Source organism: Anguilla rostrata, chromosome 14 (genome assembly GCF_018555375.3).
Source record: "Anguilla rostrata isolate EN2019 chromosome 14, ASM1855537v3, whole genome shotgun sequence".
In the NCBI taxonomy this organism is placed as follows: Eukaryota; Metazoa; Chordata; class Actinopteri; order Anguilliformes; family Anguillidae; genus Anguilla; species Anguilla rostrata.
Genome location: NC_057946.1, coordinates 5342512 through 5363640, shown reverse-complemented (window position 1 = coordinate 5363640; position 21129 = coordinate 5342512). Strand labels below are relative to the sequence as shown.

The following is a 21129-nucleotide window of genomic DNA, read 5'->3' as shown; positions in this document are numbered from 1 at the left end:
GAGACCTGAACTTAGAAAGCAGGGATTTGTTTCAGGAATAGTTTTTTTTTTTCCAGCGACCCGTTTCAGTGCACGAAAGGGAGGGATTAACATTTTTACTTGCAGCTCAACTGGGTCGCTATAACATTTCTTCACAAGAAGCTCCTACCGGGAAACCCTACCTGCAGAGTAGCCTATAGCGTTCGCGGCAGGGAATATTGAAGGTGAAGCAAGGAATCGAAACCTTAACTATCGGGTGTACGTCCAGTTGCGCTGCTAGTCAAAGAAAAGGAGCCCACTTAGCGTAGGTTACGTCGCCAACTGTTGCAATACCAACCCTGAGGCACAAAATATCTTATAGATCCCACTTATACGAGAGAAGAACAACGTACACGTATTCGTAAATTCATTGAAAGGACACACTTTATAAATAAATAAACGTCATTTTAAACGAAACTTTCCTATGCCGGGAACCAAAATCTAGCCTAATTCGTCGAATGTAACATTTACGGCTGTCTGAAAACGTTGGTTCTGTTAACCTATACCAGATAGAGTTCGGCACCACGAAAACAAACTAAAAACTAAAGAAAAATGGAAAATTTACTTCGCCTTTTTGTATCTGAAATCTAAAATAACAGGGTGCCATGACCGCTCTGTTTCTGTGGCTGACCGAGCAGAAATGGTTCATTTAACAACAACTAACCTCCAAAAACAAGGCAATTAATCCAGGCCTGACAAAAATATAATTGTATTGATCAGAAGCCACAGAGTAGTTCTTTCGCATAACGATGAACATTACGGTTCAGGTGAAGTTGCCGATAGGCTCATTTCAATCACGTGCACTGATTCATAAGGAGCAGAGCTGTTGAAGTCGCTTGCATTTTTCCATCGCGAGTGCTCAAGGAAAACATAAGTGACAATCTGGGATTTATTTTTTTTGCCTTGCCATTTTGTTTGGATTTAATTAGACTGACAAACAAGGACGTGGATAATAAACAGCGAGTAAATGGTATCAGACATGAATGAGAAGGACATCACATCTGGATTTTCGGTCTTTCTCTTGTAGATGAAACCACTGTAATGACTTTATAGTAAAGTACGGACAATTTTTTTCCAATAATGATCTGTCATTATTGCGCGATCATTTTGTATGGAACTGGGCGTTTTTGATCTCATCTCAGGAATGAACAGAAAAACTGTCGGTCGGTCATCAGTCGATAATTTGAAGTTCTCATCGCTTACAGAGAGCTCGGGTAACGTTAGAATATAAAGTTACTCATTTAGATTTCCTATCACTTGGGAAATGGAGTAGAGCGCAATGACAAACAAGAGGTGAATTTTTACTTCACAGAAACAGATTTTCTTGAACAATTTTGGAAAAGAAAATCAAGACACACAAAAAAACACCGATATGAACTCTTTGCTGTGATTACCGTGTGCCTTGTGATGTTTCTTCCCTCAACTGTCTCTGATGCCAGTTTGAAATTTTTCTCTCGGATCTGTTCGCTTCTAGAATGGCTCGCTTCGCAGACGATCTGCCTACCCGCTATGGAGGTCCAGCGGGCGCTGGAAGAGGGGGAGCCCGACAGGGAGGTCCCCCAGGCGGCCAGAGGATGTACAAGCAGTCGATGGCCCAGAGGGCCAGGACAATGGCTTTATACAATCCCATTCCCGTCAAACAGAACATCTTCACTGTCAACCGGTCCCTTTTTATCTTTAGCGAAGATAACATCATACGGAAATATGTTAAGAGAATAACCGAATGGCCATATCCTTTTTGCTTGTTTCAGAAACTAACACTGGCGATACTACAGGTGGTGTTTCGTTGAAATGTTTATTTTATGTCCAAATACCTCTTTAAATGGAGTATTAACGAAAAGTAACATTTATGAATCCAAGAAACTACAAATAATGCCCTCGCGCTGGCTCAGCTTAATCCTGGAGGACGCTTTAGGAAAATCAGGGGCGCAGTTGTAGTTTTAAGTTTTCCCATCTCTATAAAAACAAGATTGAAATAAGAAGAAAAAAATGCATTTCTTGCTCTCGGGACCACTGTCCATCCGTGCACGCTGCTCGCCTTCCCTGATCTGTCACCTTCAGAACAAGGAGGCGAGCAGTCGGGGGTTTGCCTTTGGTATTGTCTGGGTGTTGTCTTGCCTAATGGCTAGTCTTTACGTTTTTTTAGCGCTCCTAGCCTAACCCTCTGTTGTGGCTGGTGTTTGGGGAGATTGCAATGGACAATGCAACCTACGTGAGATTTAGCCAGGGTGTGTTTCTTCGGGTGGAATTAGCGCGCAATGAAAGGACAGGAAAATATTTGCGGTTTGATGGAAATCTTCAAACCGAGTATTCATTATTCATGGCGACTGTTTTTCCCCCTCAAATATGTAGGCTATTTGGTCATAATACCTGTTTGCAATGGGTCTCCAGTCGGCTCCTAGCAACCAGTATAGTTTTGCAATGCTCTATGTGGTTGTTACACTTGAAATCAACCTACCATATGACCAAAGAGTAGCATACACCTAGTAGATTATCACCTCCGTTCGTCTCGACACAATAGGCTATACCAGAAGCGTGCCACACTTGATCGTAGTTTCGAGTGATGTTTTCTTCTTTGCTTGTACGTTCATACTCCGCGATGTACCGGGTTTGTTTTGCGCGCGTCCGCGAATCTCTTTTTATCACTGACGGTGATTTTGTTGACTGGGAAGAGACATCCAAGTCAAGTGCGTGTATTAATGAGGCGTGGATATAACACTGGTCCCTTATTTCTATAATGGGATACGCTATTTAACTGTCCTAATCGCCAGAAATAAAATGAATCAAGGGGCAAGCATTTACTCTGATTAAACGGAAACTGGGGAAAGACCAATTTGTTGAATCCTATCGCGAGTCGAGATTCGGGTTGATACGAGGGTAACCAATTGCACTTTTCAATGATTGTCAAACCACTGTAGATAGGCACCGGTCCCTTTAACACTACTGATGAAGTAAAAAATCGCGATGACTAAACAATCTGTGTAAAATATTACGAGAAGAGATGACTTTTGTGTTCGGTAGAACAGCCTGTCAGTTTCACTCGCCTGTTGTTGTGCGTTTCACAAAGGACTCAAACGGCTGAGTTCCATGGCTGCCCTCGCGCAGCTTTGTAACTGCCAGATTCCTGGCTGCAAAAGCTCTCTCCATGGTCCTGATCTCGCCCACGCGTCAAACCCCCGTCAAACAACATGCAGGTCAGATGAAGCGCGACGATCTCGGCTGCCCAACACACGACCAGGCAGGACTCGGGAGAATTTCTGCGGAGGAGTCGAGTGTAAAAGTAAAAGCCTTTAACGATTTTAAAGTGCAGATCGATTCCCCAGAGCTGTGAAATGAGGATGCATTCATTTTAGACGAACACGAGTTAAGTAATGATATCGTACACAAGCCATTGTTTAGGGCAGACAGAAATTCACCCCAGTGTACAATTTTATTTATTTTTTTTTTAAAAATAATTTGGTTAAAGTTTGTTTCAGTCCAATGTACCTCGGCGCGCCGATGCCATTATAAATGAATGCCATAGACTGCCATTTGTTTCATGGTTAATTTAAATGACATATAAATCCTGTTAGTCTGACATAAAGGTTTCTACGAAACCCCCATTGACTTGAGCGGTTTAAAACACAGAAGGAAGCGTGGTGTCTCGGCACATAACTGCAGATAAAGGTTTTATAGACTAGTTATTTATGCAGACTATTGTAAGCAATTAAATGGCCTTGATGTAGACTAGCTTAACACAAGGTTCCACCTTAACTTGTAGTGTGATGATTGATTGAGCTGACAGATTTTTTTTGTTGTTGCCGTTTCTGTTTCAGTTTCACCAGATGACCAGCCTTTTCTCAAACGTGAACACATTAAACCATAATGTTCATTGCAGGCTATTTTTTTCTAGAGCATCCACATCTGGGAATGTTAGTTGTCTATGTGGAACGTGTGTATGGAGACAGTACGGACGGTGTACGTACAGAAGCTGCATTCGTGCTTTTATGACGGAAGGGCGGCGTCACCAGCGCGTCTGGGCGCAGCCGTATGCGCAGGTCTTGTGAGCGGCAGTCTTTCGGACTACGGGCTTGTAATGAGCGCCCGCCGTGGCACAGACGCCAGCACTGACAGCCAGTCACGGGCTGTAATACCAGGGGTGGCCAACCCAGGTCCTGGAGAGCCGCAGGGTTCTGCTGGTTTTTGTTTTCTTGACTCTGCGTTTAATCGATCAGTTAAAGCAGTTGATTGCGCAGTTAGCTCATCACACCTGGCTTCTTTTGTCTAAGCGGTTGTTGTATTCAAGGCGAAAACAAAAACCAGCAGACCCTGCGGCTCCCCGGACCAGGGTTGGCCACCCCTGGGCTACGCGCTGATTGCTAACGATTTGCACGGAGAGGCGAGCTGCACCACACCGGCTGAGGCCTAAGCCTGGAAGGTTCCGTCCTCTTTTTTCCATTCTGGCCACGCCGCTCTCTACCTCACCTGACCCCGTGCATGAAAAACACACCGAAATAGTTCCTCCTTCCTACGTTCTGCACCCCGTTGCCTAAAACGTTTCTCTGGACGAGGCGGTGAGTCCGACGGATTTTTCTCATCCAAAGTCAGCAACGATTGTCAGACCCCACTTCACTGGCTCTGCGTTATTGTGAAAATTATATACAGGCCAGGAAGGGCAGCAGGGGCGACAAACATTGGACCCACACGGCCAGCACTGTGAATGTGTCCATATGAAGTTTGGAAGCAATCGATTGCTGTGAGCCTGGGCCGGTATCCTAGTGACATGTGTGGTGGTTTTTTTGCAGTCACCTTGCATAGTGACGTTTCATGCTCACACATTACATTACATTACATTACATTACAGGCATTTAGCAGACGCTCTTATCCAGAGTGAGTCACACAACTTTTACATAGCATTTTACATTGTATCCATTTATACAGCTGGATATATACTGAAGCAATTTCGGTTAAGTACCTTGCTCAAGGGTACAACGGCAGTGTCCTTACCCGGGAATCGAGCCTGCGACCTTTTGGTTACAAGCCTAGTTCCTTTACCCACTGTGCTGCACTCCGTCCTTAGTCCGAATACATTAGACAGTATTCCACGCAACCCCCCTATGAGGAGATCTGCAGACTAACTTTTCCACACAGTTCGTTATAAACCAATCAGGTGTCGTGCATTTTGTGAAGGATTTGATACAGTGCGCTTCACAGTTTACCCTGGCGTGATTGATACCTGACTGTGAGGAAAGCAATTTGCGGGATTTGATACATGCCACGTGTTACACTGGCGTGAGTGAACTTCTGTGGGGCACAGTCGCGATCTTAAGTGTCACTGGCCGTCCCGCAGTCTGTCGGAGTTGTGTTTGTGTTCACAACAGTCAATTCCTATTCTGCTGCGTGCATGGAACAGATCTGCTGTTTATGGTGCAATCAATCAGCTTTATTTATATAGCACGTGTCCTACATTAATGCAGTGCCCTTTACATCACGGTAAATAAATGTGCACAGATAAAAAATGATAAAAATAGATTAAAAATAGTGAAATGGAAGAAGAAAAAGGCCCTAAAATAGACAAAAAGGCAACAAGTTAAATAAATAAAAATACGTACATAAATGCAAGGTTTAAAATGTATATTTTCAGTAAGCGCTTAAAAACCTCAACCGATGTAGACTACCAAAGCTTAGGTCCATCTTTTTCATGCTGGTCATTTACAGTCATTGTAGTTTTGTCTTTCACAATTTTCCAGCGGGTGAAATATGTTTATTTTACCGCCCATTTTATTTGGAACGAATGTGTTGGGTAGGGTAACGCTGAGCGAACGTGACTTCAGATAATTTGTTGGCCGGCTCTTCCCCGAGCCAGAGTCTCGCGTTCTGTTCTCGTGCAGGTCAGATTTGAGAACTTTTATGGCTTCATTCAGCCAGTTAGTTTCTGTAATGTTCGCGAACATCAGCGTGGAGAACCTAGTCGTTGACTCGTCGGGACAAAGCGGGACAAGCGTTCGGTCCGTCCGAATAACGAATCGGTCAAAGAGGCGGAGCTTGAGAAGTCAGGCCTGCTTAATCGGTTTTCTCCAGGTGACAATGGAGAGACGGACCTGTTGGTTGCAGCACTCCCGCCATTCCCAGTCGTATTTATTTAATTTTTGGCGAATGGGGGTGGGGGGAGAGGGGGGGGGGGGGGCGCACCCCTGCGTATCAAGCCGCTCGAGGGGCAGGAAATGAAACTGGAGGCCGTCGATCTCGCTGGCGTGCTCTCTCTCTCGCTCGACCGTGTGTAACGGCCCCCCTTTCGTCCCCGAGCAAATTTGGAAGAGGTAATTAAAAGGCGCGACCGGCCAGATCACCTGTCTGACAGCTTCGCTCCGGCTCCAGATTTAGCGATTTCGTCGGGTCCCCCCCCCCGGCGAAGTGACCAGCAGCCCTTTCCTGTTGAGCAGCTGAGGGCCTGGCGAAGTCTCGGCTCGGCGAAAGAGGCTTCCGTCAACAACGCAACGACCCCGGCGCGGGAGCGCGGCGGAGAAAGACGATGAGCCTCGAACCGGCAGGTACATGCGCCGGGTGAAAGGGGGGGGGCGAAGGCTACGCTAATAAAGATGGGACTGTTAGCGCAGGCCCTAGCATGGCGGTGTTCACCGTTACATTACATTACACTACAGGCATTTAGCAGACGCTCTTATCCAGAGCGACTTACACACAATGCTCCACATAGCATTTACATTACATTACATTACATTACAGGCATTTAGCAGACGCTCTTATCCAGAGCGACGTACAACAAAGTGCATCAGTTCAAGGTGCAGAGGTGCAGAAAAAACACGCTAGAGTGAAGTAAAGATCGTAGTGCCAGAAGTGACCACATAGATCAGGACTCCAACCCTGTAGGGTAACCTGTTCAGCAAACAAACAAACAATCCTGCCAAGTACAAAAACTAGCACTGAAATCACATTTGCGTAATCGGAATCAAACAAAACAATCCTGCCAAAATACAAAACTAACGAGAACTGTTGCTCTTGAAGAGCCAGAGGGCGTGCGGGTTTTCCTTGCCTCTCAGTACTCGATCGATCTATTGAACTAATAGATTACGCAATTAACTTGCCTGCTTTCTGGGGTCTGAAGGTGAAGGGTAGAAGCGAACCTGACCTAGATAATCGCGTGGGCGTTCGTCGGGTTTCGCTGTTGCCCTTGGAGAAATGGACGACGCGCTGTTTTCTATGTGCTTTGTTGTCTTCACTGCCAGCGCTCTTCCTATTGCACAGCTATAGCCCCTAAAGCTAAAGCTACAGGAAGATTTTACAAGAAAAATTCCTTGATGTGGGTCAGATAATGCCGTCTTTCATAAACATCTTAATTGCTGCTATTGACAAAAAAATGTATGTGTTTTATTTTTCATTTTCATTTCAATGTTTAAGCGTGAACAGTTTTCTCTGGCAATCCCACTGTCTTCCTTGACTTGAGCACTCCTTTTGAATACATGATCCTGGCCACCATCATCGCCAACTGCATCGTCCTGGCCCTGGAGCAGCATCTACCCGCCAGCGACAAGACCCCGCTCTCCGAACGCTTGGTAAGTGCCGAAGCCCTTGTTTTACGTCGCCACAACTCACGCAAGTTTACGCCTGAGCAAGCATGCGGACGACAGGCTGAACTCAATCAACATTTGACCTCAACTCTGAGTTTCGATCGCTGTACATGTATCCATGTACATGCAGACAGTTGGCTAGTTCAGTGATTGCCAAAATGAACTCATCAAAATGGTTGTAGGATTAACATTTTGTATTAAATAGATGTGTTTAAGTCAAAGTTCAGGATAAATGTTAATTGTATCTAGGCCGCTGCCTTTTCTTAATTTAATGCCTAATCTGTACAGCTGGTTCATCTAAGTTGCAAAGCGCATAATTTTTCAAGGATTTCATCGGTGTTACCACAAGGAGTCACTTGATTATCTAACCAATACAGAGTCGCTACAGTACCTTCAACTTTGCACCCAATTTTCCTGTCTTTGGCTGGACCGCAACAGTGGGGCCAGCCCTATAAATGCGAATGTCTGTGACTGAGTGACTGATGTGAGTGAGTGATGAAGTTACACCATTGGTCGGCTGAGTTATGAAGTTACACCATTGGTCGGCCGGTCCAGCCATATACCAGGTTTTGACCTGGTCTTGTTTGAATGAAATTTAAAATGATCTTCTCAGAACGACCTGTAATACCACTCCCTCCTTGTACTTGGATAATAGATTATAAGAGTATGACTCATACATCAGGTGGAATAGACTGAGGAGGGGAGGAGGGGTGCATGAACAGTGCAGCATGTCTAAGTGCGAGATTCTTCCCTGCCCCTATTCTTTCAGTGGATCATTACGATCCACTGATAATACAGAGAGAGCTAGAGAGGGAGAGAGAGAGAGAAAGAGAGAGAGGGAGAGAGCGAGAGAGAGGGGGGGCAGAGAGAGAGAGAGAGAGAAGAGAGAGAGAGAGAGGGAGAGAGAGAGACAGAGAGAGAGAGAGAAAGAGGGAGAGGGAGAGAGAGAGAGAGACTCCCTCACCAGCTCTATTTTACAAGCTAACCAGAACCCCGCTGAGCTTCTTTGATCCCCCCCCACACTGCTCTCAGTGTCTTCTTTAAACTGCCATTTAGAACCCTCGCTGTTAAGCAACGCCATTAAAAGGGTAAACGCAGCAAAGCTTGCCGCCCTATCAGAGGGGCCAAGTGGCTGACGGCAATGTCTCTCTTAAGAGAAGGGGGATGGCGCACTTGAGCAGGGAGGTCAAGTCTTAATTCCGTGCTGTTGCTGTGTTCTCTCTTATTGGTTTGGGGCGGTTGTCGGGCGCCCACAAGCAGGCACAGCCCTCTTCGGGGGGATGCCACTATTCAGGACGTTAAAGCCTTTCGAGGGTCCCGACAGCGTCATCGTTCTGTCCCGCGAATCTCGTCCGTCCCGCGCGCGTCTGCGAGTCGACTCGATGGCATTTAGATGACTTGTGCTGCGTCTTTCGGTCAAAGGCTGCAAAAAGGTGCCCGACAGCAGTGTAGTATAATGGCAGTGTAGTATAACGGTTAAGGAGTTGGTCTTGGAACCTAAAGGTCGCGGGTTCGATTCCCGGGTAGGACACTGCTGTTGTCCCCTTGAGCAAGGTACTTAACCTGCATTGCTCCAGTATATATCCAGCTGTATAATTGGATACGATGTAAGTCGCTCTGGATAAGAGCAGCTGCTAAATGCCTGTAAACTAAACTAACTGTTGTGAAGTGATCAAAGCCAGGGAATAAAAAAAAAAGAAAGAAGTAAAATGGCGTTTATCTCTCGTTTATCAACACAGAACAAAACCTGTATGGCCACTTGCTGCTGTCACTTTATAAATACCCTTCCCTCTGCTGCTTATGCTGGACTGGAGCCTGAAGGGATCACTGAACAGTTTTGATTGGGAGGATCAGAGGGGAGGCACTGATTCAGATTCATTGAGGTGGTCATGGGTCTATGTCTGATTGATGCCACAGGTAGCCATATTTATAGGCTCAACGGCACAGTAAATCCTCCCACCTGCATCCTGCCACTAGGCACACATTTACCCTGCCATCTTTTAAAGAGTGCTTAACTGTGTCTGTTTATTCGTAAAACTGGAAAATGCTCACCTATATCTTTCAAAATACGATACTGTGTAAATAAAAGCCAACTAAAATGAAATACTACCCTGCTACAAATGGTTTGCTGCAAAAGCACATTTGCAATGAACCTCAGTGCTACACATAAAAAAAACTGTTCTCATTAGTAATGGAGATCAGTGGTGGAAAGTCTTCTCCAATAACCAATTAGATGTGTAAATCCTGCATTAAAATGGTCGGCGCTGTGCAAACATTAATAGCGTTTCTGCCTGAGAAATGCGGTCGGTCACCCGCACAGCGTCAGGCCTTCTGTGCCTGGATCTGCTGTTCCCCTCTGCCTGCCCCCACCCCCCAGGGTCGCCATTTTAAATGAGAAATTAGCTCTCTGTTGACATTCCTGATTACATAAAGGTACATATATATATATATATATATATATATAAGTACGTCAGGAATGATCTGTCGCTTCTAAAACTCTGTTACACTCAGAGTTTTGGGAGAAGGCTCATGAATAAGTCATGATTTTATAGGAAGCGTACATGTGAAGATATAAATAGACGACACCCCACGTCTGTGATTCATTTTCGTTTCATTGTTGGCAGCTATTGTCATTGTGTTGCGCAGAACAAGCCCTGACATCACACAAGTTTTGCTCTTCAGTTGGAGCCCTAGCTGACCTCAGTGGGTTTACTCCTCATTGGGTTTTATTAGATTTATTATATTAAATGTGGATTACCCATTAAAAATGGACTTATAAATGATTTCCCACTAATACAAAATAACATCCTCTAGGTTTTCTGTTTAATCGGGTCAGCATAACCAAGTAGGTTTAATATAACTTATTTTCAGTATTAATGGTGATTCTCCATATGCTGTAATCTGCTATTCATGATAAAACGGTAAAACTAGGTATGTCATGTGTATTCACCATGACTAGTCAAATTTGTGATACAGGTCGTTGCTTTCTGTATTGAAAAGGATATGATACTGCAGACTGCAAAACCTAGGCCTTAACAGAAGCTCGGAAATGTTAAGAAAAGTGCATACTGTAATGTCATAAAAGGATAACGTTGTTAAAATTAATGTGGCATTTTTATAATGCCCCGTAATATGCAAGAGACAAATTGATTTCTTGGATTTTCATTTTTTATATTTTCAGTGACATTTAACTTTCATATTTATTTGAGATGCTTTTAAAGAGTCATCTTGAGAGGATTTTAAAAATTGATATTAATGAAGGCGTGTGTGCGCTGGTGCGTGCAGGTCTGTATTTTGGCTTGCATCCCCTCCATGCGTGAAACCCAGAAGCCCGCTGTGAACGCCAAGGCTGATGCCTGCAAATTGAATCGTATTTGTTAATGTAATAATGCTTAAATTAAGGTGCTTTCCACCCTTTAATTCAGCGTGACTTGATTGCATTTTTTAAAAAGCCCCGGCTAGAGCTGTCCATTTAATTCAAAGAGCAGTAAATGACACCAATCCCAAGTAGTTTGGGCACCCAGGTTTGAAAAGAGCCACTTTGATGAATGACTGTCTTTTGCCCCCGAAGGACTCTGGCCATGGACTCGCATAGCAGGAGACTGAGGCACATGCACAGACCTGAGCTCTTAATTCAGCTCTGGTACTTTTTGTGTTGCCCTCCGAACATGACACTTATAAGATAAGGAGGAGCCGCCATCTTTCCGAGTGCGCCTTTTGCTTCATTGTTTTTGTCTGGGAGCTTGCGTTCCTGTTTTGACGGAAGGAAGGAAGGGAGAGACTGTAATTACACGGGGCCCCGCCCTGAACTCTGCCCGTCTAAAAAGAGTTTCTGGGCTTGCCCTCTGGTCTGCCTGTCCAAAAAAACAAGGCCTTAATGTTGATGGCCCCCTTTCTTATGCGGGCAACTGGCAGGGCACCTTTCTGCCCTGCCAGTTGGTGGGGCAATCTCTTTAGCCTCAATAAGCTAATTAGAGATTGGCATTGATTTAGAGCCTAAGGCCTGATTGTTGAAACACTGTATGCAGTTATTTGTGTCTTATTAATACAGATGTACAGATAGCTGCCAAAAACTCATGAATAAAATGATTCATGTATTTTGGCACCGACTAAAGTAATCAATCAATCAATCAAACCAATCAATAAATAAAATGGTCCATTTTGTTTTGTCTAGCGACTTTTACTTTTTCGGTGGTTGCACGGTGCTTTCGAAATGGCCGTGAAACACAGCTGTGCTTTGAAGAGGGGCAGCGTGACTCATGCCCGGTTACAGTAACGCGGTCAGGCTGGGGAGGCAGCGGCCCAGTCCGCGGGACAGCTGCCTCTCAGCCCGTATGCAAATTCGCTCTTCCATCCCCTGCCACGGCATGGCACCGCGATCCCATCTCCATCTGGAGCCCTCCCTGCAGTCTTCCTCCCTGAATTAAGTGAAAACGTACACAGGGAGGAGGGCTGACTGCCTGTTCTCCTTTTTTTAAAATAATGAAATAATGCCTCTCCTTATCACGCCAGTGTAAATGAAAGCAGTGAAGAGGGACGGCTGCTTTTTAGGGATTTCAGTAGATGCTGGCATTCTCACTGTGTGCATTTTGCTTCTTCTGTCTTTTATTTCATTGCCTTTAAAGCGACGCGTTCCTCCACCATCGCCTGTGTGTGTCATATCTCTGTGGAAAATAAATGCTCTCTCTCTCTCTCTTCTCTTTCACTCAGTCTCTTACATGCTCTCTCTCTCTCTCTCTTGCTCTCATCATTCCCTTCTTTCTTTCTGTTCATGGTTCATCTGTTAGTTGTTTCACTCCTCTCCTTCTAACAAAAAGCCCTCTCCTCCTCTCTCCCTCTCTCCCTCTCTCCCCCTCTCCCGAACAGGAGGACACAGAGCCATACTTTATTGGAATATTTTGTTTTGAGGCCGGCATAAAGATCATCGCTCTGGGCTTCGCGTTCCACAAAGGCTCCTACCTCCGTAATGGCTGGAACGTAATGGATTTCGTGGTCGTCCTAACTGGGTGAGTCCTGAACAAGAAAAATACAACAAGAAGGGGGGTGGGGTGTGGGGGGGGGTTCCATTTAGAATGACCTCGGGTGAAAAGATGGAGGAGGAGGAGATGGAGGCGGGCCAGTGGAAGATTGGCTGAGATGCCCCCCCCGCACCACACAAACCCCCCTCCCTTTGCCCTGTCTGTGCCCCCCCCCCCCCAACCCCCCCCTGGCCAAGTTGTCTTTTGAAGTACATAATTTCAAAAATGGCTCGAGGATCTCTCTTACCACTCACGTAAACATTGGCCTGAGGTCAAATGCAGATACTGTAGAGTGGATGGACACAAGGTGCCCTATGAGGGGGGGGGGGGGGGGCGGGGCACAGCACACAGCCAATGAGGTGAAAGGCGAGGGGAGCAAATGCACTTTCAGTTGAGCGGGGCTGGGCTTCGTGCCGTGCTGATTGTGCCGCTGGGAGATCACTGCAGCATTAGATTTCCAGATGGATGTTGGGTCTAACAGCAAGTAAGACTATGACCATCACCCCTGGAACGTGGAGAGTTCCACCTCCACCCGTCCGTGATGACCTGCTGCAGGAGCTGCATGTGTTCTGTCGCCCCTGTCCCTACCAGACCTGCGTTTGTGTGGGGATTTAGGCCGGTGTGTGCTATGGAGTGTGCGGTGACGAATCTTTTGCAAAAATGTGCTGTGCAAATAAATTGGCTTGCGATTCGACGCGGTTCTTCACCCTGGCATCCTGTTGGAAAGCCTTTGAGGGCATCGCCAGGCTGGGCACACCTCTGTGAGCTCCCCCCTGTGCTGTCCCACTGATGGGCGAGGAGAGAAGTGTCTGTGCACCAGCTTTGCCCGGTAGCAGTAATTTCATGGTGGAAACACATTACAGTCCCACAGAACCTCACATGCTGGTTGTGTCAAGGCAAGCCAATTTAGTCAGCCAATCAGATCTTGCATTTGCTTTTTTTTTTTTCTTTTTTTAAATAAATTTTTTTAGTTAAGTTATTTTTGGCTGCTACCTGGACAGAAGCCTAAATTAGGAAGATCGAACTGAAGGAACGATATCTGGATGAGATTTTGCTAGTGCAGCCACTGAGCATATCGCCCCCTGCTGTTGGAGGGTGGGGATGTTGCTGGCAGCGAGTGCTCCCTGTGGGGTTTTTGGGTTTTCGGGGGAAACGCTCCTCAGAGAGCGGCGGGGCTCGGGCCAGGTTCCACAACTGGGCTCTAATGGGCTCGATCGTGCTGGCGCAGGGGGTTATGGGTAGTCTGTGAAAACGGAATGCTGTTCCTTGCCCTGAGGGAGGAAACCTGATTGGATGCTATAAGCTGAGGCGTAATGGAACCGATCGCTCAACCACCACTGGGCACGAAGGCCCGTCTACCCCGAGAACAGTAAACTGTAGTAATAAAATATGAATCGCTCGTTAGTGTCCGACCCGGAGATCGTTTTTGTTATTGTACACACCTGTCAGTCAACGGGAATGCGTCCCGCGCGACCACACAGTGCACAGCAGCGATTGGACAGACGTGATTTAGTGGAGACGCGCTATTAAAACCGCCGTGAGAGCGATCGGAAATAATTGTGGCGTCTCTTTCGATCAGTGTGAATTCAAACAATTTTTGAAAAAACTTTTATAGCTACGATGTTTTTCATTCTGTGGAAAGTTTGAAACGGGCCTTAGCACTAAGCCCCGGCGAAGGCCGTGTTATATAGTTGTTCTTTGGTGCCGTCGGTTTGCCTGGTAAAATACGGTGCCACTGCTCTCTGGATTTACGGCTGGACTGGGCATTTCTCTAGCTGGCTCTTGCGCGGGGATTTATGGACTACATAATGGTCGTTCTGGAAATCAATAAACAAATAAATCAAAGCAAATACTGTATTGGAGGGAAGAGAGAAGGTGTAGGGGGGGAGGGGGTAGTACGGCAAATTAAAAACTGTATAGTGGAGGCGGAGGCTGTCTGGGCATGGGGGGACATGGGGGGGCATGGGGGGGGGGGGGCATGGGTAGGCCATGAGGTCTCCTTGGGGGCCAACAAGTGGGGAGGAAAAGCAGTGAGGTGTAATGATTAAGGGACTGGGCTTGTAACCCAGTGGTTGAACAGGACACTATGGTACTATCTGGGCCATGGCAATTGAACCTGGAATGTTAATGTAAAAACAAATAATCAGTGCAAATGGTTACTGAATGGCTGTGTAGCTAATGGTTCGTATTACTATTGAACAGTTTGATATTTTTTCAGTTTCAATTGACGTATGACGTAGTAACCGTTATGTATTTTCCAATAAACGGTGTTCAGTAACATTTTTTTAAATAAGTTCTATAAATCTTTACATTTTGGATTTCATGTGTGGCTTTTTGCCAAGAACTGGCAGCATGCATGCTGCCAAGGTGTCCTCAGTTCACTGTGAATTGAGACCCTTCTCTGCCCTGCCCAGAAGCGTTGCCATGGTGATTATTATGACATCACCATCATCCTGACTCCGGCAACAAGGTGAGGTCCTGAATTTCAACAGGAATGCCACTCGCAGAACAGTTTTTTTGGGTGAGTGTTTTGAGTGTCCTGCAAAAATGGGACTTTCAGTGCTTCTCAAATTAATCAGTTTCCAACAGCTATGTCAGGGGGCGCTGTGGAGCGTAATATGTGCTGTGGAATCGGGAGACTGTTGAATGCTCTTGGAGGTATTCCAGAGATGAGATTAAAAAAAAAAAAAAAGAAAAAAGGTTCCCAAATTGGAATACTGTCACCCAAAAGGCTCATTGTTCTGTCGCTATAGTGATGAATAATTATTTTCTTGGATGGCGCACGGTACTTCATCCGCAGTTTTACAAGACATCTCCGCACGGCTAGGGCCTCTTCATCACCCGCGTATTCCCGTGAGCACGTTTAAAATGTCTCATAAGTCAGCATGCCTCTGTGGCCTATTCTAAACCCCTTTCACACCGCACAACTGGCTTCTTCAGTGGGCGTGTCCTGCCCAAACATTTTCCACACACTGTTTGTGCAACATATGAATACAATGTATTGTGCATGTGAAATAAATATGAAAATATGTGTAGCTCTTGCATTTTGTGTTTCGTGTAGTAAGGTGTACTGATGCTGTGCAGATGCCGACCGACATCATCATAGTTTTGAAACATGGGAATAACATATTTAATCATTATAGGTCCAGGAATAGATCTATTTATAAAAGGCTGCATTTGGCTCCTGGGCTGCCAGTATAATAGCCTTCTGTATGCCGTGACTACAGAGATGTTCATTACATTTGTGTCAGTCAGGTGTGTGTGTGTGTGTATGTGTGTGTATCTGTGTGCATGCGTGTGTGTGCGTGTGTGTGTGCGTGTTTGTCTATGTGTGTATCTGTGTGTGTGTGCGTGCGTGTGTGTGTGCGTGTGTGTGTGCCTGTGTGCTTGTGTGTGTGCGTGTGTATCTGTGTGCATGCGCTCAGACTGTTGCTGGATATGGACGAATGATCAGCGTACAGAGGAAGGGGGGGGGATGAGCCCTGGTAGGCTGCACTGGATCGTGTGGGTACAACATGACATAGCTCAGGAGGTGAGACTGATTGTCTGGCAGTCGGAGGGTTGCCGGTTCAAACCCCACTCTGGGCATGTCGAAGTGTCCTTGAGCAAGACACCTAACCCCTAACCCCTAACTGCTCTGGCGAATGAGAGGCATCAATTGTAAAACGCTTTGGATAAAAGCGCTATATAAATGCAGTCCATTACATGATGAGCAGAATTCAAGTGAAGGGACTGTAATGTTATCAGTGCTTCTCTATGGCCCTGCCACTCAAATCACGGCCCTCGAGGTCCAGGAGCTGCAGGTTTTCCACCCTCCCTTTACCTGGGAGTCAGGTGTGAAGACACTCTGGCCAATCAGCAGCACTAACTGTTCAGTTAATTACCTGGGGGAGAAGAAAACCAGGGCTGGATTTGGATTTGAGGTCCAGATTTGAGTGTCCATGCTCTATGGGAAGAGAAGGACCGACACTGTTAGCATCTGATGCTTCCCAACGCTCTGTGTGTAAACACACGCGCGCACTTCTACGCACAATGCATGTGACGCGCTTGCATACACATTTGCATTCACCATACATGTACAGCCAATACATGCACATTCACACACACACACACACACACACACAGACAGCAGCCCAGTGTTTTCACTGAGCCCTGTACTGAGACTGAATCTCTCTTCAAAAGGTCTGTGTCTAAGCTCAGTGTTTCCCATGCATTGATTTTATTTTGGGCGTCCCGCCCAATTAGATTTGCCTCCGCCAAAAAATTTTTTTTCAGTGTTTCTCCTATCATAGACATTGGTGGGCGGCCCGCCCACTAATCACCGACCTCCTCTTAGAACTGTTTCTAGTTTATTGCAATGTGAATACGTTCCCCCCTCCATCATTCCCCTCAAAAAACGTCAACTTAAATGCATAAACACAAAGCAAACTGCGCCCATGCACATTGTTCTTAGCTCTCCTATTAATGAAATTAATGAACTGATACTAGAACTGGGTATATGCATATGTGCAACAAAAGTTCACTTTACTGTAGCAAGGAGTTACAGGTTTTCATGAGAATAATCTGTAGCTCTCCGATTGACATTTTGTTCACGAAATGCGAGTTCGTATCATAATAATAAATCCAGCCGGGGGGCTGTTGTTGCTGTCGATAGCTTGGACGTCACGTCTGGTCATAGCGTTCTCTAGATTGCGGTGGGCGGCTCTACGTGTTATGCTTTAAATTCAGACTTCTTTTTCCCAGAAGACTAAACACCACCTCACCCCCCCCCCCCCCCCCCATAAACGCCACAGCCCACTAATAAAGATTTCTAAGGGAAACACTAATAAGCTAATTACTGCTGAAAAAGATCTTCCCACAGATTTGAAATTCCCTCACTCAGCTGAGGGGAGGGGGGTTGGGGTTGGGGGGGCGGGGGGGGGCTGGGCAGGGGATTAGGTAGCGGCACTCTTCAGGTCAGTGGCATTTGATTGATTTCGAACAGACAGGATTGTTGGCTAATGGTCCATCTCTGCATACTGTATGCCAGGCTTGACATTCCCTGGTTAACCTGGGCAACGGATTAGTTGAAGGAACAATTCACTGAAAATGTTCTTTTTTTGTAAAGCTATTCATTTAGTGGTTTTTTTTTTTACATTTTTATGTGGTCCACTGCTGTGTGAATCACTCTGACTGTAATTGAAGAAAAGAAGAAAAATCATGGAACTGAAACGCTCGGAATCAAAATCATCGTTGTAATTGTGGTTTTAAATTAAACCGACTTTGTACCGAAGGCCTCTTGGCTGCCATGGAAACTACCGGAACTCCACGCTCTTGTTATTGTTTCTCTTGAATGTTGGATTTAAACATGAACATGAAGTTTGGCTCGGTTGCTGCTGGTGACTAGACGCTAGTCTTTTTACTGTGCAGACCCTTGAACCAGGGTCACCCTATGGATGAGGAACTTCAATGAAACTGTTAATAACACCACAACCCACCACCCACTCCAAGCTTAAGGCAGTGGCTATTTATCACTAGTGCACGGGAGCGTATCTAAAAGATGTCATTATGTCTTGCGAGGCATATACTTAGTTACTATTGAATAATTACAGTGATCACAAATGGCAAGTAAAGAACGGTTCATTTCACTGTATCGAAGTCTGAAACGTGTAATTTTGTTTTTAAAGGAGAGTGGACGTTCCGTCCTCATTATTATTTCCTTTATTTAGACAGTGAAAATCAGAGAGGATTACAGTCAGTGATGGGACCAGAGTGCCGTGGCGGGGAATTGGACCCCTGGCCGCCCGGGGACGGGGGGGGGGGGGTGCATTGCTGGATCGACAGTCGGCCATCTTTTGCTGTGCCCAAAATGGCATCCTAAAACAACGTGTCATTAATCCAGTTTGGAAACAAATATAAGTGATTCGTTTTTTTTTTTTTTTTTCATATTTTCTGATAAGACCCCTCTGAGGCATTCACAGACCCCCCCCCCATGCTTTAACGTGTCCATCTCGCATGGCCTGACCCCCAATCCCTGACTAGGGGGGAGGGGGGTCAGCACCGTCGTCCTCCATAACAGACGCACTCCGGAGCTCTGGAACTGATGGACAGGAACGTTTTCATGTTTTCATGAATTTTTATGAACGGGCAGTTTTGAAGCTTTTTTGCTTTAAATGCTCGACGGACGTGAAAAGTTTGACCGCGGACAGCGGCGTACGTGTACGGACGCGCTGGCGCCCCCTGGGGGTGAGTCTGGGGCTCTGCGTCTCACCTTTTGGACAGGTCGATAAGACGCTGTCCTAATGAAAGGCTCTCCGGTCCTCCAGTGTCCCTGTAGGCAGTGGCAGACCTTTAATGCGCCCCGATCAGGCGTCAGGAGGCGCTAATAAGAGAATAAATCTGCCCCTGCGCCTCCCCGGTCGATACCGCGCGTCGGGGGGGGGGCGGGCTCTCCTCTGATTCGCCCTCGAGAGGAGAGGGAGAAGGCTAAAGCGCCGCGACACCTTTAAAAAAAAAAAAAACAAACAAAAAAACAAACATGACTGAGGAAAAGAAAGATGTAACTGCGCCACCTCCTGTCTGGCCTGTCTTTATGTGGGGTGGGGGTGGAAGTGCGGAGGGTGACCAGCAGCCAGTGGGGTCACTATAGGGTCTGTCAAGTACGTGCTGTTGTTTTGACTTAACAGAATATTTAATGACATATTTGAACATGTGAGGCAAAATGTTACTGAGGGCTGAAGTGAAGTATGTGAAGGTGCCCACTCGTGAAGTATGCGTCTCTCTGAGTGTTTTGGGGGGGGTTCTGGCTGATGATTGGCTGTCGCAGCTGGAGGCGGGCCTTGGCTGTGTATCGGTTCGGCCTCCCCAGGGAGGGCGGCTTCCTTTTCCTCTTCCACCGCGAACTGTCAGTTAGCGGTCAGTGAGTTAGTCTCTAATTAATGGGAGACGGCTTGTGTGGGTGGCGAGGCGGTGTTGGGGGTGGCGGGGGGGATGGGGGGTGTGGGGGTAGGGCGGTCAGTGTGCTTGTTAACCGTTTCAGTGGCTTGAGATCTCACAGCGCGAGCAGTATGAGAAGCAGAGTGTCTGAGGTCCGCGGTGTCAAACTCGAGTGTTAAAGAGGGCTGCAGGTTTCCTTCCAATGAGCAGCCAGGTTAAGGCCTTGCGAATGACGTGTGTTGATTATTTCGGTCAGTGGCTCACTTTGGTGTCATCGCTAGTGTATCGAAAACATTCTGTGAACTGGTCCTGCGGCCCTCCAGGACCGGATTCAGAAACCCACCCGTGTCCCAGGTGCTTCTTGCATCAGAAAAGATGCTCATCATACTGCGATAGGCCGTGCTCATGGTCACCCACGTGCGGAGGCGGGCTATTTTAATGCTAGTGTCTGGATTCGGTGATAATTATTCGTACGTTTAGTTAGTCAAATGCAAGTGCTGGCTCACTGGCGCAGTTCTGTTCTGTCACCCGCCTGTTTCTGCAAGGAAGAAAAGGCTAAATGCTGAGGTTAGGCTACAAGAAGATAATTGAATCCAGGCCTGTATGTCCTTAATTTCCTCCTCTTCCCTGTTTGCTAATTGTCTCTTGTGTTTATGTTATGTGTGTAGGATAAATAACATCAAATCATCCAGTATTTGTTGACATTGCATTTGACATGGAGTGACTACCAAAAGGGTGTCACACAGAAGGAAGGAAAGCATATTTGCTGTTTTTTTTTAATTTATTAGCATATTTAATAAAAAAATAAGCATATTTGCTCTGCCATTTCAACCTCCGTTTCCCTTGTTAGCGTTTCTACTATCCGTGCTACGTGAAATGAATCGAGGCCCTGGTTTTCCTAATTTCTCCTTAATTCCGGGTTGCCTCGGCAGCTGGAATATGTTTTTTTTCCTTTTGTGCGTCCTGTTTGTCTTTGAGCAGAGGGGTGAAAACATGAGAAATAGAGAAAGAAGAATAAAGACCGAAGCTGTACTCCGCTAGCCGTAGCGGTGGGTACAGACGCGAGCTACCGCGCGTGGTGGCGTTGGCGATGTGACTTCAAATGAGCGCGTTTCGGCTGGCATCCTTTCATGTCCCCCGCGGGACATCAGAGCCATTGTGGGCTTCAAAGCGGGCGCGGGAGAGGGCGGCTCTCCGCTTCGGCTCGCTCTGACGGCGTGAATGGGCCTCTAACGTCCGCGTTTGAAACGCACGCCGCAAAACATCAGCTCCCCTCCGCCGCGGCGCGGCACGGCGACGGCGCTTTCTCACTGCTGTTTCCTTTTTTTGGGTGTGTGTGTGTGTGCGTGTGTGAGAGAGTGTGAGTGTGTGTGTGTGTGTGTGTGTGTGTGTGAGAGAGTGTGTGTGTGTGTGTGTGTGTGTGTGTTTGTGTGTGTGTGTGTGCGTGTGTGTTGTGAGTGTGTGTTGTGTGTGCGTGTGGTTGTGTGGTGTATGTGTGTGTGTGTGTGGTGTGATGTGTGGTGTGTTGTGTGTGTCGTGCGTGGCTGGGTGCATGTGTGTGTGTGTGTGTGTGTGCGTGGTGGTTGGTGTGTGTGCGGGGTGTGATGTTGATG

At 46.5% G+C, this 21129-nt stretch overlaps 1 protein-coding gene across 1 annotated transcript in view; it reads left to right on the top strand.

The window, feature by feature from the left end:
- The window catches only part of cacna1bb (calcium channel, voltage-dependent, N type, alpha 1B subunit, b), a 209691-nt gene that overhangs the window by 6577 nt on the left and 181985 nt on the right, over positions 1-21129 (top strand). The window contains 3 exon segments of the mRNA XM_064308862.1: positions 1493-1747; positions 7463-7568; positions 12450-12589. Coding sequence (XP_064164932.1) covers positions 1493-1747; positions 7463-7568; positions 12450-12589 — 501 coding nt within the window.